Source organism: Caloenas nicobarica, chromosome 20 (genome assembly GCF_036013445.1).
Source record: "Caloenas nicobarica isolate bCalNic1 chromosome 20, bCalNic1.hap1, whole genome shotgun sequence".
In the NCBI taxonomy this organism is placed as follows: Eukaryota; Metazoa; Chordata; class Aves; order Columbiformes; family Columbidae; genus Caloenas; species Caloenas nicobarica.
Genome location: NC_088264.1, coordinates 5,159,524 through 5,185,957, shown reverse-complemented (window position 1 = coordinate 5,185,957; position 26,434 = coordinate 5,159,524). Strand labels below are relative to the sequence as shown.

At 39.5% G+C, this 26,434-nt stretch overlaps 1 protein-coding gene across 8 annotated transcripts in view; it reads right to left on the bottom strand.

The window, feature by feature from the left end:
• Positions 1-26,434, bottom strand: part of CEP350 (centrosomal protein 350) — a 74,538-nt gene that overhangs the window by 36,283 nt on the left and 11,821 nt on the right. For 4 of the 8 annotated variants that reach the window (XM_065648889.1, XM_065648890.1, XM_065648888.1 and 1 more), the window contains exons 2-21: positions 25,087-25,172; positions 23,398-23,441; positions 22,396-22,510; positions 21,552-21,684; positions 20,378-20,994; positions 19,770-19,880; positions 16,072-16,185; positions 13,832-13,975; positions 12,370-13,025; positions 11,575-11,696; positions 9,485-10,548; positions 8,009-8,162; positions 6,604-6,767; positions 6,060-6,249; positions 4,298-4,518; positions 4,017-4,180; positions 3,173-3,331; positions 2,872-2,985; positions 540-676; positions 50-169 (exon numbers count right to left, since the gene is read on the bottom strand). In XM_065648889.1, the coding sequence (XP_065504961.1) occupies positions 50-169; positions 540-676; positions 2,872-2,985; positions 3,173-3,331; positions 4,017-4,180; positions 4,298-4,518; positions 6,060-6,249; positions 6,604-6,767; positions 8,009-8,162; positions 9,485-10,548; positions 11,575-11,696; positions 12,370-13,025; positions 13,832-13,975; positions 16,072-16,185; positions 19,770-19,880; positions 20,378-20,994; positions 21,552-21,684; positions 22,396-22,510; positions 23,398-23,441; positions 25,087-25,159 (4,616 nt within the window). In that variant the 5' untranslated portion in view covers positions 25,160-25,172. The remainder of the gene's footprint in view (positions 1-49; positions 170-539; positions 677-2,871; positions 2,986-3,172; positions 3,332-4,016; positions 4,181-4,297; positions 4,519-6,059; positions 6,250-6,603; positions 6,768-8,008; positions 8,163-9,484; positions 10,549-11,574; positions 11,697-12,369; positions 13,026-13,831; positions 13,976-16,071; positions 16,186-19,769; positions 19,881-20,377; positions 20,995-21,551; positions 21,685-22,395; positions 22,511-23,397; positions 23,442-25,086; positions 25,173-26,434) is intronic. The other 4 variants (XM_065648893.1, XM_065648896.1, XM_065648891.1 and 1 more) reach the window with 3 other exon arrangements.

Here is a 26,434-nt window from a genome sequence, read left to right as displayed (position 1 = left end):
GTTCTTATTCATAGCAAAAAATCCCCTGTGTAATCTAAACTCTTCTTACCTCTGATCATGGACCTTTGATCTCGAGGACTCTGAATAACTATCAAACACAGGCGAATATGTCTGTTTTGAGTCACCTGTCTCCTCTTTACCTTGTGATATGGAACCAGACTCACATTTCCTGAGAAAGGAAAGCATTTTAGGTGAATTTGCGTTGTCTTAAGCCAAAGAGTAGCACAGTTTTCACAAGCTTTTGTCAGTTTAAAAGATGTAGTAACAACCAAGATTTCTGAAAAGATCTCTTCAAGCTCAAACTAGTAAATCATCCCACAAAACATTTAGAGCATCTTTTTCTACTCTTTTATATAGAGCTTCACAGAACCAGTTAATATCACCTTTGGTGTACACCAATAAGGGCATAAAGATGGAATCTAAATTCTTCTTAAACGTTCCCTCATCATGACATCTTAACATTTTCTTCAAGAATAGGTAAAGTAAAACCTAACAAATCTTACTTCCCCATTCCCAAGATGTGAAATACTAGACAAAACCTGTTTGTGTCAGTTCGTGCTCTCAGTTGTTTCATGAACTCTGAGTGATGCTGCCGCTGGTGGTCAAACAAGGTGGTGACGGGAGCAGCTGGAGCGCTGACAGTATCCGAGATCGGGGTTCGTGTCAACTCCGTCATCTGAGTACACCAAAACCAAAGGAATACAACGTGCTTATCAGTATCAAAATGGTTTTGAACGAGAAAATGGTCATTCCCACAGGCAATCTACTGATTTATTGAACAAATGTGTGAGATGTGGTTTTGAGATGCTTTGTTATCACATGCACATCAATTTTGATTGTAGGAGGTGCATAAACACATATTCTTTAATTTATACAGAGTGGAATTATTAATATGAAACTACAGACATGCAAGATACTACTTAACATATCGTTCTAACCAATTTGACCAAACTCTGATCAGCAGAATGATCCCCACGGAATAAAACATTCCAGACTTACCGTTACACTTAATTTAAAAAAAAAACCAACCCTCAACACTCCAGAAACAATGTTTTATTTTTCATTTGAAAGCACATCTTGCCCAAAGAGCAAGGAATATAATTTCCATTCTAGAGGAAGCAGGAGGTTTAAGCTCCAATATCATGCAAACAGCCGAGTCTAAAATCGGCAGCATTAAATCAACAGATACCTATAAATTATCCTTTTTAATGTATGGCAGTCACTGTGTACCTGACTAGAAATCAAACTGCAGAAATCATAGCAGAGAACACTGGTTTTTAGAAGCTTTAGAATTTAATGTTTTTCTTTCTGTTCAAAGGTCTGCCTCTTGTAGAGCAGGGAACTCTCGTTGGTTTTGAAGGTAGGAATAAGCTGTATTTCAATAACTTCCAAAACACACACTGAGTTTCTCCATTAATTCTTCAATGAACATACATATTAACTGTAATGCAGAAACTTTTATAAAAACAAGTGAATGACTTCTTAAAATTGGATTGTCTGTATACGTCATCCCCTATTTTATACTTCATTGGTCTGACAGCCACCTCTAAGCAAACTTGCGTAGCATCAAGCTATATTATCTCTTTTACATAGGATAAACTTCTAATTGAAAGCAACACAGAAAATTAACTCCATTCCTTGATACATAAGAAATTACAGCGTCCATCCAAAAATATTCCCAGTACATTGATGGCCAGCATTTCCATTGCTGCATTCCAGTTAAAATAAATGTTGTTCAACGGAATATCAGGAATCACTTGTGACCGCAGATAGAAAAGCTGCGCTGGTAGCCCACCACCACTGACCACGTCATCCCCAACGTCTCCAATAGCACCTCTTACTCTCAGACTCGAAACATTAAAACCCTGCACCAAACAAAAGCTGTTTCTGTGTCTTCTACCTTGTTTCTTAATCGGATTCCACCCACTTTGGCTCCATAAACTACAGATGTTTCACTGTCTTTATCCAAGACGACACTATCTATCAACAACCACTGCATGTATCGGAGATGCCTGAGCTTTTCTGGTCCTTTAAATTAACCCATTCTTGTCTATTCAAAAATGATTTAAACTCCACATATTTAGCAAAGTACAGAAAAAGTACATCGGTATTGTTCTACGATCCCATTACCCATCATAAAAACAGCCTTGTTGAGCACCAACATGCGCCTAAGCTGTAAAGAAACAGTTATGTTCACACTAATCAGCCTTCTGCACTCCATCCCATAACCCTAATCCACAGTCACTCTGATTGCTAAACTATGAAGACACAAAAGGATTTTTTGGTTACCACGTTTTATGCGTGAAACAGCTGCTACATGTTGGGAAGAAATATAAAAACTGATAAAAGCTCTGTATGCCAGAAGAATGAAAAGAGACTCAGAAAAAGAAAACTTCAAATTCTGCACCAAGTTAAAAGCTCTGCTGAGGATACTCCCCTCTCCTTTTTTAAAAAATTATTTATTTTATTTGTTGATCTCCTACCTTCAAAAGTAAGCAAAATTGCAATTTCCCTGCTTTTCTAATTTAGTTTGCATATGAAACAGATACAGGATTAATCCCCGATGGAGTGTAGATCTATCAAATTAAAGATGTGTTCACTATCATCAATCTATCCTAGAAGAACAAAAACCTCTTAAGAGTACGTTAACTGGAAGATCATAAGAACAGTGAACAGCGATTTAAGGCTGTCAACTGACTTCTAAGTAACAATGTCAGAAAAGCTCCTTTAAAGTCCTATCATTTGTCATGTTATGAAGGTGAAGAAGTTACACTGAGAATGGCACTGAATTGAGAACAACCTAGAGGCAAAAAAAAATTTCAAAATGACACTGAAATAAGAATAGCTTTTTCCTTTCACTCTGGACCTCACCTCACGGAGCTGGTGAGCTGCAGTTTCTGCCTGCTTGGCCGCAGCCTTGCACGGGGTCTCTTGTGCAGCCTCCTGCCGCGACTGGACCAGATACTGCCGTGACTCTGCATGGACCTACGCAGAAAACACAGCCAGTTCAGCTCTTCACAATTTTCTTAAGTACAGTTTTATTTCTCAAAATCTGGCCAGAAAAAAGTTTGACGTTGGCCCCTAAGAGCTTTAAGCTATATTAAACCCCTTCACCATTTCCATATGTTCACAGCCTCAAATTAAGAATGCTCATAGGCACGGATTTACTTACAGCATTTTGCCTCTTACACACTCCACATTTTTTGAAGGGCAGCATTACCTGAGCTGCCTTCTGCCTTGCCTCGTCCAGTTGTCTCTGACTTTCTAAAGCTTCTTGTTCAGCCTTGATTTTCAGAAGAGCTAAATCCCGCTCATGGCGCTGCTGCTGTGCCTACAGATTAGGAAAACAAGTTTGAATCAGGCAAGTTAAATATAAAGGCCTTTTTTTTCCTGAGCCAGTGGCTGCAACTACCTTTGAAAGATCTAGATCTACTCTAGTGGTGGTGCCTCTTATGCTAAAGTAAAATTTTCAGTCTACTGACTGACCCTCTCCCTTTTTAAGTAGGTAGGCAGCAGACAATGCACATTCCCCATACTCTTCCACCATAGTGTACAAAGAAAGAGGATTTAGGAGACCAATTAATTCAACAAACTAGAACGAGCAATCTTGTCAACATAAGGAAATGTCAAGCAAAAATATCCTTTGCATGGAATAAGACAAATGATCCAGCCTGCACAACTACACTTCACGGCACTGGGACCCAACACGAAACCCAGTAAATAATTAAGTTTTCATTTTACTGAAGTAGACAAGCAAAGGAGTGATTCCAGCTAATGGTATATTAACAGCATATATTCTAGAGTCAACAGTTCCTTGGTGTCAACTTAAAGTAAGAAAGATAACAGACATTAATCCTAAAAAATGGACCCTATCAAGGATGTTCCATCACATCCATTACAATTTCTCTGCATTGCTAACAAGAGCATAACTCACCCTAATTTGTTTAATTTTCCTGTAAAATTTAAAAATTTTTTAAAAAAAGGAAGGTTAAGACAAGGACATATTTTTCCATTACCTTTAGAATCTGAGCCAAAGAAACGCTCTCTTGCTGGGCAAGCGAAATGCCTCGTACTCGTTCTATATCTGAAAGCTGTCGCACAGACTCCTCAATAGCACTAAGGTAGTTCAGCTCCGCTGATAAACGATGCTGAAGCCCAGCAGGTGAGAAGCGCATACAACCTGCAGGATAAGACTTACTGGTCAACTTCCATACACTTTAGCACCTCGCACCAAAAAAATAAAGAAAAGAAAGTATAACTGCTCTGCAATTAGTATGGTTTTAACAAAAGAACTCACCGCTCGCTGAGGCTGCTCCTCCTACAGACCTACTAGTTCCCAGACTCAGGTCAGTGAGGGGTATGTGAGGCTTAAGGCCCGATGCTGCACTTCCAGAAAAGCCGGCGGGTGACTTGACCCTTTCTGCTGTGTTGCCCATAGAATCAAACTGCGACACTTTTTGGGAACTGGGAGATGGGGAAGAAGTTGGTGTCTTCTGGGATCTTCCCTTGTCTGAGATACTGATAGTGAAACAAAAAAAAGGAGTCAATATTCTCCTAAGGCATTTGATGAGACAATAAAGCAATAACTTAGTTCTTCCACTGATATACACCACGCAAGAAGCACAGTCTTTTATGGTTTGCACACATCCAGTCTGCCTTTAGGAAATGGCCTCATGAGATGGGTTTTGTACCTATATCCCGGCTTAAGGTTAAGTTTCTAGAGCACTCTATTTTTCCCCCAAGTATTAAACCTACTCAGGAAACACACACACAAAAAAATTAACATAATATCTACATGTCCTACATAGCTAGAGAAGCAGTTTCAATCGCTCCTGTTAGGAACCTGGCACATGAAAGTCAGGATGTGTTTTGAGAGTCTGAGTGAAGAACTTTGTTTTACTCACAGGAAATTAGGGCAATAGTTTGATATCAGAATACGATGAACAGTATTTTTAAAAAGTAAACAGGTTACTATCAGCATATGGATGCAACTGAACGTGATAAGCCACTGCCCTGTGTCTCAATCTCTTTCATCAAAATACAAATAAAATGCTTGAAGATCAAAACTTGATTTAAACAGTTAATAAAACACTACAGAAACATTTCTTCTTAAGAGATGGTTGAAGACATCACCCTCCAAACATACAGAAAATGATGCAGAGACTTCTTAAATTTACTATTCCCATTTTAGTAAGCCAAAAGAGAATGAACAGTGGCTGCTTAAATCCCTTAGGAAGATGTTCTGCTTTACTTGGCACATCTTAGGAGGTCACAGGACCTTTCAGACCCAACACTGGGTATCAGTGAAAGTCACTGTCCCGCTTTTGGCTGGAATAGAGTTAAATAAGTCAGTACCCTCAGAGCCATTCTATACCCACACAGAATGCACCACAGACCATTACTATCATTTGTTGCTTTCTAGAAAAAAGTACAGTGAAACCTAAGCTGAGTGTATTTCATAGCTATCTTTATTGCGCAATTGGAAGAAAATAAACGGCATTCATAGGTAGACATGCAGAGGATTCAACAGGAAAAATAATTATTCTCTTCCTCTACACTCTGAGGTACAGTACAGTGAGGTACACTCAGTTCACAGAGCTGGCCAGGCTTATGAGTATTAGCTGCACACAAGTCTAGCCAAAAATGTCTGCAGATGCAACTGAAAAGCACAAGATAACTGCACAGGGTGAATAGCTTGCTCTTTTTTTTTTTTTTTCCCCCTCCACTTCCTACAGACCATTTATAGAAACATAAGATGAAAATTATGTTTCAATGCTTAAGGTACTGAACCTGGCAGGATACTTATATTGGCCAGTTATCCCAAAAAACCCCAAGGGAACATTCGGGGAGAAATCACTCTTCTGTATTTCTACAGCCATCTACTTTAGGCTTTCCTATTTAAAATACAGGGAAAAAATGTTTTCTGTATGCCCACCATATTATGTATTATATAATTTCTGTAACTTTCCTTTTGTATATCCAAAGACATAGCCATTTTTATATCATAACACTACCAAGCTTAGTTATATTTGCGTAGTCTCTTAACAGGTTCATGTTACCTCATGAGGGAATGTCCAGACAAGTTTTCCAGCGTGCTGTCTGTATCTGGGCTCTGCTCATGATCTTTATTAGAAATTCTGTTGTTCAGCAAGGATTTCTTTGCCTGTTGGGATCCCCACTCTAATTCAGAGAGCATTTTATCTTCTTCCACAGGAAAGTGGTGAGAACTTCCATTGAAGGAGTCCAACCCTAAGAAGCAATAACATTGCCAACTCTGATTTCTCAGTAGCCTATCGGAACTTCCTCAGTACAGAATCTGAGGACAGCTCCCACAAGATATTAAAATTAACTATTTTCTTAGAAGGTTGATTTAGGAGGGGAAAATTTTTCAATGCTATTAACAACCTCTTGCTTATTTAATTTTAGATGACTGTATTTTAAGGTCAAAGAATAATCAGAGTAAAAAAGAATTTAGGAAGGAATCCTCGGAGTAATAAATAAGTCATCCTATCAGTATTAGATTACAGTTTCCAGATACATAGAAAGAGAGATATTTTCATGACAAGAAAACCCTAAAACCTTACAGTCAAGTACTGCACTTACGTTGCTTTTTCCCTCTCTTTTTAGAGGAAGCAGATGAGCGAGAAGATGCTGCAGAACGTGGTCCAGATGAATGCTGAGAAGCAAGTTCCACAGATCGAGGTTCATGGGGAGACTTCCTACTAGGAAGTTCTTCCTGAATGCTTGAATTACTGCTGCCAGCAACGCTAAAACAGAACACAAGGACAGCGATCGACTAAGGACTTCCAGCTCCCACAGTACACTGTGCGCACAAAATCCACCACACTTTAAATTAGGGACAGATGGCTAAAATAGCGCCAATTAGCCCCTATTGAAAAGCATTGATTTGGAGATTAAAAACTATGACAGTTAAACCACTAGGAAGTTGGACGTGATATTGAACATATTGAAACGTACTTCCGATAACTTCCCAACCTGGTGCACCCAACAGGCTACTACCCACTGCTGATCTTCCAGACAGATGGGGAGGAAGCTGCATCCCACAGTCTGCGGGGAATGAAGAAAGATTTCAAGGCCTTGGGACGGATGGTGAAAGAGCCTGGGGCTCAAGTGATTTTCTCTTCCCTCCTTCCATTTTTGGGTGACGACGTGGGATGGAATAGAAAAATTCAGTCCATAAACGATTGGCTACAAGACTGGTGCTACAGGCAGGGCTTTGGATTCTTTGATAACAGCTGGTTTTATAAGACACCAGTCTGGACAGTGATATGTTAGAAAGTTTATCTCGCAGGGGCAAAAGGATGCTGGGACAGGAATTAGCAGGGCTCATTTGGAGAGCTTGAAACTAGATTCGACGGGGGATGTGGTTGTAGCTGGGCTTGCACCAGCGGGGCAGCACTCAAGAATTGATGGAGACCGGGAGGCCTCCCATCCCCCTAGGGTGAAATCAGTGTGCTCAACTCGCTCCCCGAAAGGCTTGTACACCAATGCACGCAGCATGGGGAATAAGGAGGAGGAGTTAGAAACCTGTGCTCGGTCAGATTATGTATCCATTACTAAGCATTACTGAAAGCAATAGGCTTTTTACAAAACGTTTAAGTACTGAGCGTATTTTAACACTTTAAAATATATTTTATTTTCTCTAAATTATAAAGACTAACCAACTGAACATTATAGCAGCCACATAAGTTGGAGAACTAATTTTCACCTGACTACAAAGGGTAAGAACCTTGCCTAAAGCCACCTGCCAAACTAAGGAAGAACAAAGATTAGACAGGAAACAGGAATACTTTAATCTTCATGTCTTAACCATGCTGGTTGCTACCTTAACTGCAAGGCCCTAAGGAAACACCTCATCACTTGGACTAGCATAACAATACAGCATAACAGAAAAGATAACCCGTGTATTATGGAACAAATTTTGAGTTAACTATTTTCTGACGAATTCTGCATTTCAATTTTTACAAGAAGTCTAACACACAGTTACCTGAGGTCACGTGAAATCTTTTTGTCTGTTAAAGTGCCACTTCCCTGCGATGAGGTAAAATCATCTTCGTAAGAAACCACGCTCTCTGCGGGGCTCGTGGCAGGGAGCAAAGGGCGCAGGAGGGCAGACCCTCCATTCAGCCTTTCATCAAACACTAAAAAGTGAACAAAGAAGGGAAAAGACAAAAATGATAAGTGCAAATGTGCATCAAACAGATAATAATGCTGCAGGAATTAAAACATTCCAAATCACGAGTTACAAAGACTTCCTTTCAAACACAAAAATGTCAGGAGAACAGAAGTATAGCCATCCCATGGAAGTTTTAACACAACATAATAAGCACATATGCCTCTTTTTGTCAATTATTGAATACTCCATTAATACACTCCAGCTAAAGCATTCTTGAAGAGCACAGTGCTTGATAGTAGAGCCATCTGCAGAAAATTTAAATGCAGCCATCTTTAAGGGAAATAAAATGAAGGAAAAAAGAATCAAGAAAAACCACAAGACAAAAATAAACTTGTCAGAAAACACTCCTCCTCAAAACGAGGAACTCAAGACAAGAGAAACAGTACTTATAAAATGCAGAATAAATTTGTACAGAAGAAGAAAATTAAATGAAGCATCCTGCATGAGACTCTAACACTTGAAATGGGCTTGTTTAAGCAAGAGACTTTCGCTACTGAAATACCAAAAACCTCACTTTCTCAAAATCCAATATTGTTATTGGAGTTTTAATTGTCACACTACTTTGAGACGTTATTAAATAACTCATATGAGCAAAGATGCAAAAGGAAAGTCCGCATCATTCATCTACTACAGTTACATGTTTCTAATAATATATTAATAGTAAAGCTATATTATTCTTGTGTAGCAAGCACTCAAGATATACGCAAGCACTCCTGTTTATGCCATGAAGTGCTGCATAAAGCTTGTATTTCACCTTTCTGCCTTTGCTGAAACAGAAATGATGTGTTATTACAGATGATCTGGAGTGCATATATAGCAGGAAGATGCACATTCCACTCCAGAGGGTCCATTCTCCATGCTGTAGAGAACCCTTTCCAAATGCATTCTGGGCAATTTAGGTTTAGCATGCAATTTTGGATACAATAAATGTAAACTTAACATTCACAATTCCATAAGTATGGGGGTCCTTAATACATGTAACCCAGCATATGAATTACTTATGTAGAAATACAGAGCAATCTAATATAAAAATCATCTTCTTCCAGCACAGAAGTGCAGTGGTTTTTTTTCCTTCATTTTTTTTTTTTAATTCCCTTACACAAGAAGACAAAAGAAGGGGAGTTGAGAATAATTTATCATCCAAAAGTAAAGTGAGAAAGCTTACACAGATTCACCTTTGAGATATCTAAAAGTACATTCCTTAGCTGTGAAATATAAAGTACAAGGAGTAGTTAGACTGGAAAAATAGTAATTCACAAGAGCTTTGAGAAATTTTTCCATTTTTACCTTTTCCATGAAGCTGATAACTTTTTGCAAAGATGTTGATGACACTGTGGGGACTTCCCTTCGCCAGTTCCTCCCACTGCCCCTTGCTGTGTGCGTCACTTGTCTGAGGGAAGAGTGGCAAATACTTCTCAGCTTCTTTCTGAAACTCCTTTATGGGCTCAAAAGCATTTCTCTCCCGAATGCAGAAATCCTTCTCTTTTAACGTCTCCAGCATCTTCGGCGGCAGCTGTTTGCGCTGCCCTCCCTCCTCTTCAGAGAAGCTCCCATCGCTCAGGAGAGGCCCTTCGCTGATGGAGTCGATGCTGGATTCTTGAGGAATTACAGCTTTGTTCGGAGCGTAAGCCTGGTTTTCACGCCCTGGGGAGTCAGTCTGTCTCTTAGATAAATGTCCCAGTATCCCCTCATGCCTGTTAGCCGCAGGAGACCTCATTCCAAGGCTGACTGCAGCAGTGTGAGGCCTGATGGTCTCAGGAAGCTTTTTAAATTCACTAAGGTTGCCTATCCCAGGAAGGTTGTCGTCAAAGGCTGCATGAGACACACAGTTACCCAACATTTTCTGAATTCTGGCCGAAAAAGCATCTTCATTTTCTTCTCTCACAGGAGGACTCACAGCCTTTGCCCACCGTCCATCATCCTGGTTTTCCTGCATAAATTCATGGTCTGAGTTCCACTTGGTACCATAATTGATACCAGCCCCAGCCAACTTTTTGGCTTCGCTTTCAATCCTGCTAGAAAGGGAAGCAGCTGTAGCTTTCAGAGCTTCAATCCGATCCAGTTTGCTCTTATATTGGTTAGCGCTAGTTTTTACTAAGAGATTTTGCTGTGCAGCGGGTAAATTCAGGTACGGCTGAGGCATCAAGGTCAGCGATCCCATGGGTGCAGCGTGGCTCCTCCTGCCTGCCAACATTGCATCACATTCCTTTGACAAAAGGTCCATCTGCTCCAGACTCCAGTGTTGGGAGCAGGGGCCTCCACCTGAGCCCATGAGAGCTTGCGGGTGAGAGCACTGGACTTTTGGGCTCAACCTGTCTGGCTGTACCCATGGAGGCTCCACCAAATCACTCCTGAAATGAAAAGTCAACATTTAAGTTGATGATTTATACAAGTACTAATATTTTACATGAGAGTGCGGTTGCCACAGATTTATTTTTCAGGAAGAAATACTTTTTGGTGGAGTCACAGGGGCAGGGAATGGGACAGTAAACAGTTACAGAATGTCATTTTAAAAAAACCAACACAGCACCTTCCAAATGTGAAATGCTGTTTACGGTGTACTGTGTGTTTTAGAGTTGTAACAAGTTGGGAGCAGCAATAAGCTTTTTCCCTTTTTCCAAAAGTTTCCTGACTCCACAAGGGAGGAAACTTTTTTTTTTTTCCTTGAAATTTCTTAGCCCCAGAAGGGGGCTTAGTCAAGGTACAAGTATGTATTTAAGAAGTAGATATTCTTTATGTCATTAAAAATGAAGACACACTAGCACAACAGGGATATTAAGGATATGCAAGGAACTTCATGATGCTTATATTTGAGTGTTTGATTAGGCACCTCTTCTTACAGTAAGAAAAGCTTTGATAACACACTGAACAATTAAAAATGGGCAAAGCAGCATGAAAGAAAATACGGATAGACTGGTTCCAAGCAGAAGTGGGTTTTGCTACTTTTGAGACAGTAACTAAAGGCCTGAATCCAAGACAAGAGATTAAGTAGAAACATTGAACAAATCAAATACAAAAAAAAAAAAACCAAAAAACCGACCAAAAACCAAAACAACAGATGTATTCACATGATCGGCTTCTGTTGCTCAATGGCGAAGAGTCTCCCAATATGAAATGCACATCCCCTTGATGTCAGCAAAAGATTAACAGCAACCACCATTGACTATTTATTTACAGACTCACTAAATACCCATAGCCAAAATTTTCATATGCTTTCCTGCATCAGTTTCCTCTTTACTGTGAGGAAACGTTACAATTGCCATAAAGAGCATTACCCTCGCTAGAACATGAACTTAAGAGCCTAGTCTATTTTCGGCTCTCAGAGATGAAAACCAGGGTATTTTTCTCTCTCTCTCAAAAGACCCGCAATTGCTCACCTCAGTAGCGGCTGCTGCGGTTCCGACAGCGACATGTCACTACTTGAAGACGCACTAGGAGGACGCTCTTGAGCCTTGTTTTCTTTGTCGGATTCCCCAGAAGGTTGATAACCAGGTCTGGGCTAGAAATGAAGACAACCAGAAAAATGCATTTTCAAAAGTCTGCAGGAGTTTAGAGGCCTTGTCTCATTAAAATTGAAAAGGCTTACATTTCTCAGTGTGTATCACATCTTTCCTACTGCACGAAGGCTTAAAGCCACAAGACATTTATGGTTTTGCCTGAGCAGAATGTACCGGTAAAAAAGCTTTGCTCACATACTGAACTAGGTCAGCCAAACACAACCAATTGATATTAGTCTCTTAACATATCTTGATTTCTTTCATATTCAATTTTTGATCAGAAAACTTATTTAACTCTCTGAAGATGAAGTTTGTCCACTGACTGAAAGCAACTTCAGACAAAGCTCTTTGATTCAACATCAGCCAAACTGGGAAAGCTTTCTTAAGAAAAGCCTTTATAGCTGCTGTTAGCTAATATCCAGAATTATTCTTCTATTTATAATAGAAAGATGATTTACGTTCACCTTTCTAGTAGGCCTTGCTGTTCTAAAAAGGAGCCCCAAGCAAGAAAGCTCCAGATCAAACGCACTATGTTTAAGCAAAAGCTACAGAGTTTTCTTTGTATCCTTTTCCTTAACTGATGACCAGACCAGGACAAGTCATGTCCTTCCTAAACATACGACCTCCTATTCCTGCAAACAACTGCAACACGTTAAGCTAGTGAATCAGCTATACCTGTGATTCCTGCACACTAGGCAGCTGAGGTGGCTCTTCTAAAAACGTACGTTCCAGCAATAATTTAGAGTAGGTTTCCTGTAACCGTTTGGCTGCTGAAGGCTCAGGAGGAGGCACATTCTTCACTTTAGTAAAAACCTCCTTCTGCTTTCTGTAGAGCTCTTGGAGCCTTTTGTTCTTCTGTTCTGTTGCCTCCTTTTGTGCTTTCTTCTCTTCATTCTGCTTCTTCTTCCGCTCCTCTTGCTGCCTGATGATGTACTGACGAACCTCGTTTGTATCGTAGTGACGTTTCTTAGAGATCACCTGAGGCTCCTCACTGGCAGCTATCTTGTCTGGTTTCCTTTTGGTTGGGCTGTGGCTCCTGGCATTTTGAGCGGGTAAAACAGATTTCTGATTCTGCTTTTCCACCTCTTTCTCATGCTTTGTACTCACGGAATCCAACTGCAAGTCATCAAGAATTCCACGGATCTCCACGGGCAGGAAGTCCTTATTTACAGAGGCATGATCTTCTTGGTTATCACCTGGAAGAGCAGCTTCCAGTCTCTTCAGATTTTTCTCAGACCGTACTTTACTCCTTGACCTTTCAAAACTTCTTGAAGAGGTCTTATGGGTAACATCTAGTCTAGAGTCTGAACCTGTCCTTCCAATACAGCCTGCTAAAGAATAAGACTTGTCAAACATTTCAGGTAAAAATCAAATTGGGAAATTACATGCTACCACTGAAACAGCTGCAAAAGTGAGGATGAAGGAGGAGAGCAAATCTCACTGTAAACGTATTTTTGCTTCATTCAGTGTCACGGTTGGAATACAGCAGCCTTTGCTTAGACTGAGCTTGCACCCTTTATACTCTTACCAGCCTCACCACCTCACAGGCATAAGAAGCACAGCAGCTTCCACCAGCCCTTACTTGTCCTGTCTGAGATTCTGGATAAGCTCTGAAAAGGGCTGGTGGAAGAATCAATGAAGATATATGATGCACATGGATGACATTATATAGTATCTGGAAGAACCACAATTCCTGCAAAACAGGGATGCCCAACCATAGCTTATGTATTATATGCCGCAAATCTGGAAAATTAATCTGGCTTGCGGACCACTGCCAGCCATTCATTCCTCTCCCCACTATCTTCAAGAGGCAAAGACAGACTGCAGGTTATTGATTTCTTTTGCTGCAACCTATTTCCCATCTTTTCCAAGCTCCTGAGAACCTCTCCAGCATGTGCTACCCATCAAGTCACATGCGCAGGGCAGACTTCCCATGACACCAAGAAAAGTTCATAATCCACCCAAGGAAGAGAGGTTGTGCATCCCAACCATGGATGTGAGCAAAATTCTTCCCCCTCGAATCCCAGGTTGAAAAATACGCGTTATTTTAAGAAGAAACTGCTGACATGCACACATGCAGTGTTGTATAATAAATTGAGTAAAATTTTAAAAGTCCAGTGATAAAAGTACAACTTACCAGACTTGGCGGCTCGCTCTCGTCCTGTTCTGTCACTAGACACAGCTCTTCTGTCCTGTTCTATTCTGGGACCTGGACCCAGGATCTTTTTTGCTAGCTTCTGTCCCTCTCGCCAGGAGGATGTGCTTATTACATAGTTCCCACCTGTACAACAAGTAATAAACAGAAGTCAAGCACTAGGTGCATTTTCCAACATATAAAAAAAATAGTATTTATTGCAACCGTTAATCATTTCTATACCATTTAGTTCTGCAGTTACACAAAACAGTCGATGTACCATAAAGACAGTCAACAGCTGACTCACACAACTACCAGTGTTCCATGCCTACACATAACACAGTATAAACCCAAAACATACTGTAACACATCAAAGCCCTACAAAAACTGATTTAAAAAAAAAGAAAAAAAGGTTATACAGGCCTAAAACGTATAAGCAAACACTACTGGAGGAGAGGGGAAATATTTGTAGAGGTCTGAGAAGAAGCTGTTCATGTCCACTTAAATAAGGAAAATCAGAAAAAAACATAAAAGGATCTAAAATGTTGCTATAATAAGAACAAAAATAAAAGTGGGAGATAAAAGAATATTCATCTTCATATTAGAAGAACATTAGCTGACATTCTAGGGAAAAACAACAAAACACCACCTAAAAATTTGTGAGATTTTTACAGATGATTAAATGTCAAGACAGGTGTCTTGCAAGAGGTTAAAAAATACCAAGCAGCAGCTGTTCTACCCCAATAGTAACTCACTGTCCTCTAGCCAGGATTTCTGTACCATGACTGAAAATAATTATGATATAGCCCTATTAGCTGATACTTAATTCAAGAACAGATTACCTTGCATGTGACAGAAGCCAAATAAAAATGTTGTTAGTATTGTTCTATCATCCTACATATAAATAAATGACAAAAACTGGGTACAGTGGCATCTTCACCCAATATTGGTTAGATTAAGTGCCAGGTTTATTCAACTCACCTTTCATCCCACTAACTTCCAATATTATTTTTATATATATATATATTTTAATAATGATCTTTGGAGAAAAGCAGCATATAAAAGTATTAATAACCTAAGTCAGACTATTTAGCAGTACTTTATTGCTAGAAAAGCATCTGACTTCAATACCTAACTTGCAGTTGATTTCCACCCATTCAACCTCAGGTTCCACCTCTGACAGCGCTGCCTGAACAAACCCAGACACAGCGGCAGGAACACAACACGGACAAAAAGGGACGCTACCCTGGGCCCTGCAGGACTCAGAAAACCTGGTACCAAAGCAACCGCACGTGAAATCCAGCGCAGCAAACTGACAGTGTTTTGGCAATGCCAATTCTCTGTTCCCAATCCTCTATATTTTCTTTTTGTGATTTGAAACCAGAGGAAACCTATTCAATCAGAAGCCTGTAGCCCACTATTCATTCATTTACTAACAGTACTCCTTGCTTGCTTTGTAAATTATTGAAGTATTTTGTAAATGTCACTTGAAACATGTCACTACAAGCCTCTTCTAAAAAGAACTATCAGCCAAAGGGGTTCTCTTGCAGAGCTCACTGTTCTCCCTGACTTCTCTCTGCATTTTAAAAGGAGTGTAAAGTCTCATCTTCCATTTCAAGTCAGCTGTTGGAACTAAAACCCGCTAACGGAGCAGAACATGAGCTGTGGCTATTTATAGCCTTGGCTTGGTTAAGCAGTTTCTTATTGCTGTGAGTGGAGGAGGACGGGCCATCGTGGATATGCCACTTAGATCTGGTTCTTCTCGAGATTTCAGGCCATCATTCCACTCACGTTTAATCCATTATGGAGAACAAGCATTGCCAGTAAAACTTGCAGCAACCTCTGTGCTCCTCCCTCACTTGGAACTGTCACAAATATGTAAGGTAGTTTAGTGCAAACTAAAGGAGTAAATCCATACGTATCGCTTACTTTTAAGTATTAGTATTCATTACCACAACATATTCACATGCAGCTTCATGATTTACAGCATGCAGAAGTGCAGACTCTCTAAAAACCCCTTTGTAATAATTTTTAAAGCAGCTTTTTTCCTTCAAAGTGTTTACTGATTATGGGTCACTGTACAGAGAGACAAATATAAAACAAATATAAAATACTACAGCAGCATTGTTGCACATCTGAGAAGACCTGGAAAGCAATATGCTTTAATTTTTCTTTATTTCTTGAGACAAAACTCATCTCTGAAGGACACGCAACAGTCTTCCCGCTACAGTAGAGGTAATCACCTTGTTTGGCCTCTGGACTTGACAAATGTGTCAGTTTTTGCACTTTCCGCACTGGTCTGGTTGCTTTTCTCTCTTTGTTTCTCTCACTAGGTTTTCCTTTCACTGTTGAATCCTCTAAAAACAAACAAGAGCTGTTAAGTGACATCCCACAGGAAAGAACATAGAATAACAAGCTTCAACATTTACCTTGAAAAACTGAAAGACAGAGAAACACAAGAAAATTCACTGACTCTCCCAGATTATATACTGAGATCACTTACTCTCAGTCCAGCATTTAAAAACCCTCAATCAATTAATTTTGAATTAAGTGCTGTTTACCTATGCACTGGAACACAGCAAAGCCACAGCAACACCATAATAGATCTTTAGAAAGTTCATTTTCAATTTTTAAAAGAAATGTTGACAGTTTGACAGGAACAATTGTTGGTTCTCTTCTACTACAGGTATTACATTTTACAGTATTGATGTTCCACAAGAACACGTAGTTTCTTCACTCCTGAAACACACGGGCTGCTGCTCCCACATTAACGCATGACGGCACATTCACTCGCTGCCTCCGTGCTGGAGCACGAAAGACAGGACACCGTGTGCTCTACTTTCTGCAAGATTTGTCACTGAATTCACCTAGTCATGCAGAACTATTCTGTGTCACTTAATCCCTCACTTATAAGACAATCAGATTTAGGCTTTAGAGATGCCAGGCACACTTATTAAAGTCTTATTTTACCATGTTTTCACATTAGGGCAAAGAACAAAAGGAAACCCAGGAATCACCACCCCAGCGAGGGGCTTCCCAGCTGCCTGAGGTACAAACAGAGACAAACATCACTCAAGGAGGACAGGCGAGCTGTATATTCAGTCCCAGCAGTCTACACTGACATTTTCAAAGATTTGTTAAAGCACTTCAGTTTACATGCCTTGAGGACGCTCTTTTCTTAATCGCAAAGTGAACTGTAGGTAAGGAACTCCATGGCCACTATTACCACTGTTGTCTTGTTCTTCTTCTATAAAGAATATGATCAGCCGACTTAAAACAACCAGGATGCAACCCCCTCCACAAATAGATCTGAAGCTTTCTTTAGATGCCAATACTAATTTTTACAGCCCCTAACTTCAGCTGAATCCACTCTCTGATGGGTGCCCACAAGAAGTATCAGAGACAGAACAAGAGGTCATATTAAAGGATGTGGCAATGGAGTTTTAAGAGCCTTTCTACCCTTAATATCCTTTCCTTATAAATTTTCCAGTTGTCTTTGAGGATGACAACAAGAGCAGGGAAGACAGAATCAATTCATTCCTTCCTGACACCAGCGAACTGCAGGCTGCTTCCCACTCACTCCAATCATATTACAGCAATTTTGTTCTAGTAAGGCCAATCCTGAACATCTTTAAGACAAAATTACCGGAAGCTTTGGGTCTATACAATACCCTTTAGCCTAATTGCTAAACCAGGATAAAGACATTCGGTATGGTCTACACTTACATGTAAAAACCTCGTTGCAGTAAAGAACAATGCTTCTGTAGATATTAGAGATCTTACAGCTTATTTTAGCACTAAAGAGTGTGGAATGGTTTTGATACAACTGACTGTACACACCCAAAACTCTACATGCTGTAGCTTTAATACAGAATTAACACATGGATAGATAACCTGACAACCTAAAAATACATTTACAGCATGTATTACGTGCAGCACCAGCACTTGATTACTTGGAATCGGCTATTTAATATAATCTTTTCGGGTCAGAAAGAAGACACGTTCCACGACAGCTGCTCTATGCAGGGCATCGGGACAGGTGTATGGCTGAACACACACACACAGCTCCTTCTTTTTGTAGACAGAAAAGTCCACTGAACACATGATCCAAACACCTTATTAATTGGAGCTCTTGAACAAAACTTTTCAAAAATTTGGATTTCTATAAAGACCTCATGAATCATTTGTAATATGCTTGCCAAAAATAATTTAAAAAAAGCCAGTGTAGATTAAAAGTCTTCAGTGATTTGGCATTAAATGCATTGACTGATGCTGAACAGAGTATTTGCAAAACAATGTTATTGGAAAGAAGCTGCTGTCCTTTCTGAACTCTTTTTTTTGAGTGATTCCAGAAAAATCCCTCAGTGCCATGTCAAGCTGTACAAGAGTCTAAAAATGTCCATACCAGCCACTATGCTATCAACATATGAAGACACCTACAGGTTTACGATCCCACCACATTTTCTCGAGTCTTAAATATTTTTTGACCAATGAGAAAAGTTATTTTTAATATGTAATAAGCAAATCCTTAAGCTGCAACAGCAAGGGTTCTCAGGGGATTTTATTTTCAATTCTCTTCCTTTTTACTCATTTGATCTCTTTCCCCTCCCGTAGCTCAGTCAGTCAAAAGCAATTCAACCTTACAGCGCTCCACTGTCACCAGCCTAGCGAATAAAAAAATCACACGTGGGCATCCTAACTCAGATCACCCAGAGAAAAGAGCTGCTAACATTACTGCAGTTTTCCAGGGTGAAAGATTAATATAGATTGGGTCTTGCAGCAGTGAATGTGAGAACATCAAGCATGTATTAGATCTTCAGTCTTTTAGCAGAGTAACTGCCAAGCAAACGTAGCTTTTTTTAATCATCTTTGCTCATATTTTTAAGCATCAGAATATTGTGTTGCTAAGTGAGTCCATCACCTGAAATAGATACCTTTTCCCCTGCTGACATTTTGCAACAATTATATTTAACGTTTTTCAAAAGACAACTAAGCAAAGAGGAATGAGTAGCGGTTTTCCAAGTTTTAGCATTCAGCATTCTTTCCTACAACTTTATGTGGAATAAACCCTAAAGGCAGCATTCTGTTCATTTATCACTGCAAAGTTACATAGTCTTCTCTCTTATATCTTATCCAAGCTTACGATAACAAAGGTAAAAGAGTTGTAGTGGAAATAAAATCTAGATTCTTTAAAAGGTTTCTTAAGCCTTCTTCTGGTGTACCTGCTCTCCCGCTCCTCAGGGAACCCAGGGAAGACCTCTTAAAGTCCTGGTGTACAAACCTGTGGCACACCCCTTGTACTGCAGGCTACCTACTGCATTTTAAATAAGCATTCCCAGAGATTTTCCACAACAGATGCCCCCATCTCCCATTCAGCCACTTACGTGTTCCAACTGAACCACTAACAACTCCCATAGCAGCTTCAGGACTGATGATTTGTTAACGTCACATTGAAGGAAGCAGAATTCAGGCTTCAACATACAGTGCACAAATCACTTTAATGGTGTTAAAGATGGGAGGGGAAAAAAAGTTCCCATGAGATAATATAGGTTTCATCAAATCCAAAAAGTGGCTTAGTTTTGTCCTTTTAAACACAAAATTTAATTAATTCATGCAAACGTGTACAAAAAAATTACAAAACTAAACAAAAATAGTCTTAATGAGGACATTTTCATTCCTGTTTCAAAGAAAAGCCATCATTTGATTCTTTTCAGTACTGTTTTTCTATTAGAAGTATTTTAATGAGAGGATGGGGAGAAGGATTTTTTTTTTCCCCGTTTTAGTGTTCAACAAGTTACCCCTCCCATGGGGAGAAGTCCAATATACTTAACACTCATTGCTTCAATTTTTTTTGTTTCCATGACTTTGTAGACTTGTACAAAATAAATTTCTCTGCCTCTTAGAAGGTTGTGTGGCTTAATCCATTCAGTTTGTGTCTCACCTGTTAACTGGAATGCTAGATCTCTATACAGCTCCTGTCTAATGTGAAATTCTTCCTCATGCCAGATCTTTCCATCTGGAGCACGAATCTTTGTTTCAGCAGGATTGAAACCTGGAAGTAAACAATGTAAGGATTTAAAGTAACTGCGTAAAATGTAAATAAAGCTTTTCCAAGTAAGAAAGGAACTACTTGAATTTCTACTGTTAAATTAGAAGAAAGCAATACATCAGACTGCCATTTGCTCATAGTTGAAAAACAGCAGACTAGATGAAGATTATTAAAAATGCGAAACACTTTCTCAATCTTACCAACCTCTGGGACCGTTAGAAAATATCAAACAAGCCCAAACACTAATACAGTGAGTTTCTTTTTTACAGTAATTTGCAAGAAAAGACAGGAAGAATTTTAAAAGAACCCACAGCTCTGTAAATTGGCAAGAATTTATTTTCTTCCTTGTTCATATCTGTGATCAAACCACGCTATCTACTCCTGTACTGCCAAAACAGAGCTAGGAAAGTCATGGCCATGCTTTGACGTGTTGCTCAATGAATGGAACTCAGGTCCTTCACCACACAGAACCAACGGGGAGGGATTCTGCACCTCCGTACCTTTGTATGATGGAGCAGCAGGTGCTGCTGCCACTTTCCTGACTTTGGGAGTCATGGCATTCTCCATGTTTGTGACCACAACTGGTTGCTCAGCATACCCCAGGTGCTGCCCTCTGCCACCCAGCTCTTCCGAATGTTCCCACTGCTTCCGAATCCGCTCCTTCAGCTTCTCCAGCTTTGCGTTATGCTGCCGCTGTTTCAAGATTTCCAGCCTGTGAGCGTTAGAAATACTCGTGGCAGAAGGGAAAGACACTTTTGGTTCACTGTCCTGGGATGGGTTACTCTGAAGAGTTTTAGTGCTACTCTCATCTCCTCTTGACCCAATAGTTTTTTCCTCTTCTAGTCTTGCAGATGTTGCAGCCTTAAGAAATGCCTCATTATTCTGCAAGGCATCGATTGCTGGTCGGTCATTCAAATACCTAACAACAGTCTCGTCTGCGGCAGAAGAACATGGGCTTTCAAAGTCTCTGCTGTGTAGATCCTGCTCGTCTCGGTCATGTACCACATGGCCTGTTATTTCGGCCTTCCCTTCTGCTTCACTTAAGTCCAAACTGGAGAGCAATTGCTTGGCCTCAAGTTGGCTAGAACCATGGTAAGACAGAGAACTATATGTATCCCTGATGTAACAGAGGAAAAAAAAAAAGTCACCATCAGAAACACAATTGTAGGACCTTCCAACCCAGCAATCAGCATATTCATTAACTAAAATTACTTCCTATACCTTGCCTCCACTTTAAAGGCAAGTTCTTTTAAAGTTTGATCACCATACATTTAACAGTGCAAGTCTGACAAAATTGAATGAGGTTTCTGTTAAAAATTTAATTTTCTGCACTCTCTAGCTGAACAGGACTATCATAAAGCTGAGGAGCTGAAATTTGCACTTGTAGAAAAATCAGCAAGCTGTAAATGTCACTCTCCAATTTTTTAAAAAAAGATTTAAATAAAAAACTAGTCTAAAACTTAGATGAGAAGCTTCATTAATAAATGTTCTCTAAAACAAAGCAATGCCCACAGGCACAGTTCCTGGAGAACAGAGTCATTAGCTGAGAAAACAAATAAATTGCACCGAAACCCCCTGCCCTGTATTTGAGCATTAAAAATGCAAGCTATCGCTATTACCTTAATTCTGATCTTGGCATATTTTTCTTTAATAGTAAACTGTCCCAGCACCAACCTGTGTGAAGCCAACGGTTCACGGAATTCCACACGACTGCTTTTTTTCACATTGCTTTCAAGAGTGGTCGCGCGAAGGGGGCTGCGTGAGGACTTCTCCTTGCTTGATTTATTTTGGCTGGAGGACCGGGAAGCTAAAGCAGAAACCAAAGAATCCTCTATGTACCTACCTCTCCAGAAAGAGAAAGCTCTTAGGGCTGAACAACTAAGAGCAGTTTTTCTTGGGTTCGAACAGCACTCCAATACAGCATTTAAAGTACTCCTCCTCTTTTTCAACAACTAAGAGCAAGATGGTAAGTGCTTGAAAGAATTATATTTAAAGAGAGATAATAATGCTTAAACATTAATATGTAATTAAATCTGTGAAAGTTGACTGTGTTGCCACTAGAGGTCGATCTGTCTGTTCTTCTCCAGTGACAAACTACCGGAATGCTCTGAACAGTATTTAAGATGAGGGCTCGTTTCTTATAAGAAAATGCTCTCCTTAAATGAAATAAAGGAAGCATCATCAGATTTAGCATTCTGTCAGGGTGTAAGAGCTGACAAACATTAAAAAATATAAACAGCTAGTCCAGCCCCCCAAAAAACAGGGCATCAGAATGGGATGAGCACTGTTCACTCACAGCATTGGGCAAATCCTTTCACTCCCTCTAGCCAGGTGACTGATAGCACGCTTTCTTTCCTAAGCTAAGGGAAGGAAACATTGGTTTCTTTTGGGCAATTAGAGTTTCAAGAATAAAGATCATCAGCAGGAGATAACCAGGGGGCAAGGAGGAGAGATCAAGGTTTCCCGGAATGCAGTGGCTTTATCCTGCCTTACACACTATGTCCTCAATAATACATACCTTTTCTGCTTATTTTCCTGCCAGCGCTAGCAGAGGGTTTCTTGGCATCCATCACAGAATCAAATACAGCTGTGCTGGTGGGAGCTATTTCCAATTTGTTCTCTATATGACGTAGCTAGAATTTGAAGACAACGCAAATTAGAATATTGATTTCATTTTTTAATCTTCAGGTTTTTTCTCCTAATGTGATAAGTTTTTCCTCGTCTTCATAAAGAATTAAAATGCAGGCAAAAGCAACCTCACGAGGCTCATGCTGCAAAGCTGTAGAACCTTATGGCCAGAAACTACATCAGATTATTAAGATTTGTTTAAAAAGATTATCTAAATTAGGTTTCGTTGCATAGTTTTGTTTCTATAAGTAGGCTGTTGTGCCATTCAGAGCCTCAATGCTTGGCCTGAATGAAATATTAATTCCACTAGGAATAAATTCTATAATACTCTTTCCACAATAGAGCACAATACAAGATTCCACATGTAAAACCCCACACTGATGCTCAGCTATTCAAAGACAGAGGGACAAAGCTATAGCAAAGAGCTGAATTCCCTGAAAACCCAAGCTGTTTGGTTTCACTTAAAGCCAGGCTTTAGAAACCAGTGTGATATCTTAAGCACCTAAGTTAATATCTCACTGAAAGACAGCAATTCCAATGCTCAAAGATGGAAAATCATGAAATACACTGGTGGTGTCCCAGTTTCTAACGGGTTTGGGTAAGCAGGGAAGAGCTACCTATTCAAGTTTTCAGAAAAGGAGAAGTCACCACTTTCTTAAATAGAAAGGTAATATTACACTCAAGACTAAGCTTGCTGTGGCAAAAATTTCTTCTACTATGTGTGGAAAACATTTTCCTTGATAAAAAAATATTCAACATGTATGTACTCCAACTGCTTGCCCTATTTTCAACTTGTTTGACAGACAGTCACTGAGCAAAAGAATACTTTGGTTAAAGCTCTTGTAGCCAATAACGGATTTGAAAAGGAGTAAGAAAAAAAAATAGTACTTACAGCAGCCTTAGTCTGAGAAAAAGTAGCCCATGCTGCAGTTAGATCTGACAGGGCAGAAACAAAGAAATAAATTTCTCATTAGTACATGGAAAACAATGAAACAAAACATTGCTTCAAAACAATTTTCCTGGGCTCACAAATCAAGTCCTTTTAATGACTCAGTTCCAGCCTGTAAATGTCCTCTATGAGAGGCTGTTATCAGTTAAGACTCATTTTAACACAGCAATAAAATATCTAATATAAAATGTAATGAGTTCACTAAGTTATGCTGAATGCATTATTACACTTGAAATCAAATCTACCACAACATAGAAGATGTTTAGAAGATAAAGCTGGTTAGCTATCCCCACACAAATATCTCATTTTTCCATTACACTACAGTTTACTTTTCGTTTTCTTCCATTTTCTTCTTCAGTAGACTAAGCACTAGTACAGAGTCACCGAAAGACTCAAAAAACAAGCTTTGAACACATGAACTTTGTATACTAATATTTTTGAACTGTATACCCTACAAACAAAATAGAAGCAGCATTTGCAAAGAACAAGCAGGAGGCACTAGTCAACTTCAGCTTTTTAACCTAAACAGATAGCGCATGCTCTGTGCAATCCAACTCAGTAGGATGCAGTACTATTTTCCTCTAAAAGTATTTACATCCTTAGTTCCCCTCTTCTTTTGGTTTCTAATGGTTTTCTGCTCATCGAATGGTTTACACAACACAACATCCCAAAACCATAATATATGTCAGAACCAGGGAGAGTGGTAGCATTTGGTTTTTTAAACTCTCTAATATTTTCCTTACAGTAAAAAAGCTGCCAATTTCATGTCAGGTAAGATGCAACAACACAAAGGAAGAGGGTTAAGGAAGTAACAGAAACAACTTTACTTCGGCTTCAAGAGATGGTGCTCTACGTCTACAGAACACCCCAGCTTCACGAGGTACGTAATTTTAAAAGAAATGGAACATATCGCAGGAAATGATCAGCAATAATGCCCTCTTGCAAATAAAATAATAAACTGTCCCTACTTTTAAAATAACTTCTGGAGTCAGTTTTGTCACAGTGGAGATCGTAACACTGATTTTGAACCACAGACTTAGCATGCAACTCGGCTGCTCTACAAACTAGAGCTTTCTTTCTCTCAGGGATTCACTGTATTTTTTTTTCCTTATTGCCCTCTCCTTTCCTAAATTACAGAGTAATCATGGCAGCAAAAAGCTAAGAGGATTTCTTCAACTCGGGGAGAAAAAAGTGCTGCAAGTCATCTTAGTGGCGATGTAATTCTGCTCTTCAAGCGTCATTAGCTCCTCTCCACTTTGGAACTGAGCAAGAGTTGGGAGCAACTGTCTCTCAGGATCTTCTTCATGTCATTCAAGAGCCTCCAGTTCCCAATTTCTGTTCCTGCACTGCTTCCCCTCTTCAGCACTCAAAAAAAAAAAAAAAAAAAAAAAATCTGCCTCTGTGCCATCTTGGCAACCATATCATAGGCTGGCAATTCCTAATGCAGATCAGCAAATACTCTGCAGATCAGAGTATGAAATTGCTGTCTCTGCAAAAAGGAAGCCGGAACACACATTGCCTTAGCTTCTACATTGAAGCAGGAGAACATTTTCTATAAAAACTCCCCAGTTTCAAACAACTCATGACAAAATATCTTCCAAAACAATGCAACAAAACAGAGAAAATCCATACCTCTAGTAGAATCTTTGCTTTGGTTACGCCTCGGATTTTGTAGAAGCACCTCATTTGACTTCTTGCTCCACATTGTGTCGATTTATCTACAAAAAGTAGTCATGTAAGAATCAAAGAGGAATAAAGTACAAACAAATGTATCTTGCTAAAGTGAACATAACCTTGATCACTATGATGAACATTCACCTCGTCACGATGATTTCAAACTCACACCATGAACAAGATCAGAAAATCAGCACCAAATCACAAACATGTTTACAGCCTGCCGTTTTTCAGAAATTGCATAATTCTGCGGATAAAGCGAGTTTTGCTTTTGTTCTTGTTACAAAGAAGGTAGTATTGTAGTAAACTCCTTAACTCTCTATGAAAAGCACCAGACTTATTTTAAAAGTTTGAAATTGCTTGTTATACGTTTCATCCAGACGCTCAAGTAAAAGCTGTCAGTCCTTTACCCGAGCTGAACAGAAGCCGGGAAGCAATCGCAAAGCATCCTGCTGTATTTCTCCTAACGAATACCCACAGTGCCAACCCCAAGTATACAATAAACTCTCACTGGCTTGAGCACTGCTAGCTGAGATCCACCCAGCAGTTTTGCTTAACTCAGGTTGCTGCTATTTGGGAAAAAAAAAAAAAGACGACCTGTAAGAACAGACAACTCTGGAGCTGTCTACAGTTTCAGGAAGCCACCAGTGCAGCAGTTTTCAGTCGCAATGTAATATTTGTAACTGTTAGGGTCTGGTTTTCAAATGTCCCTCTCCCCCTCCTTTGGAAGGGTGGGAGAAATTTAGCAGCTTTTCAAAACCTAATCATGGTGATTGCCACCAACTGTTGAATTCCTACAGATTAATAGAATAACTTCTTTCTGTTGATACAGCTTAGATGAATAGGCAGCACTCTACAAAAAACAAGTACTTTTACAATTCAATATTCTGCCTCTGCAAGACGTTAAACCAGACAGAGAAGACACTTTACTGCTATCTAGAGTACAGCTAAGGAGTCGGGAGAAAAAATTAATAAATCAAGACACAGTTGCCATGTCTATTTAAAGGATTTGCATGCAGGGTGGTAGTGGAAATTAATATTGATCAGAGAATACTACTAAAGTAAAAAATTATGTAAAGGAAGTTTATGTCATTTTTAAAATACATTTTACATCAATACAGAAGTTGTCTCAATGTCCCACGAACAACTTTAAGAAGAAACACATTGTAAGAATTACATTCTGAAATGACTGCTTCAAAAAGATTTTTTTTCTGCTAAACTAAATGATCCACTACTATTTAATAAACAGCTTAAAGTAAGCAGGGGGACAAAAAGCAGCTCAACAGACAAAATGTCAAAGAACTTC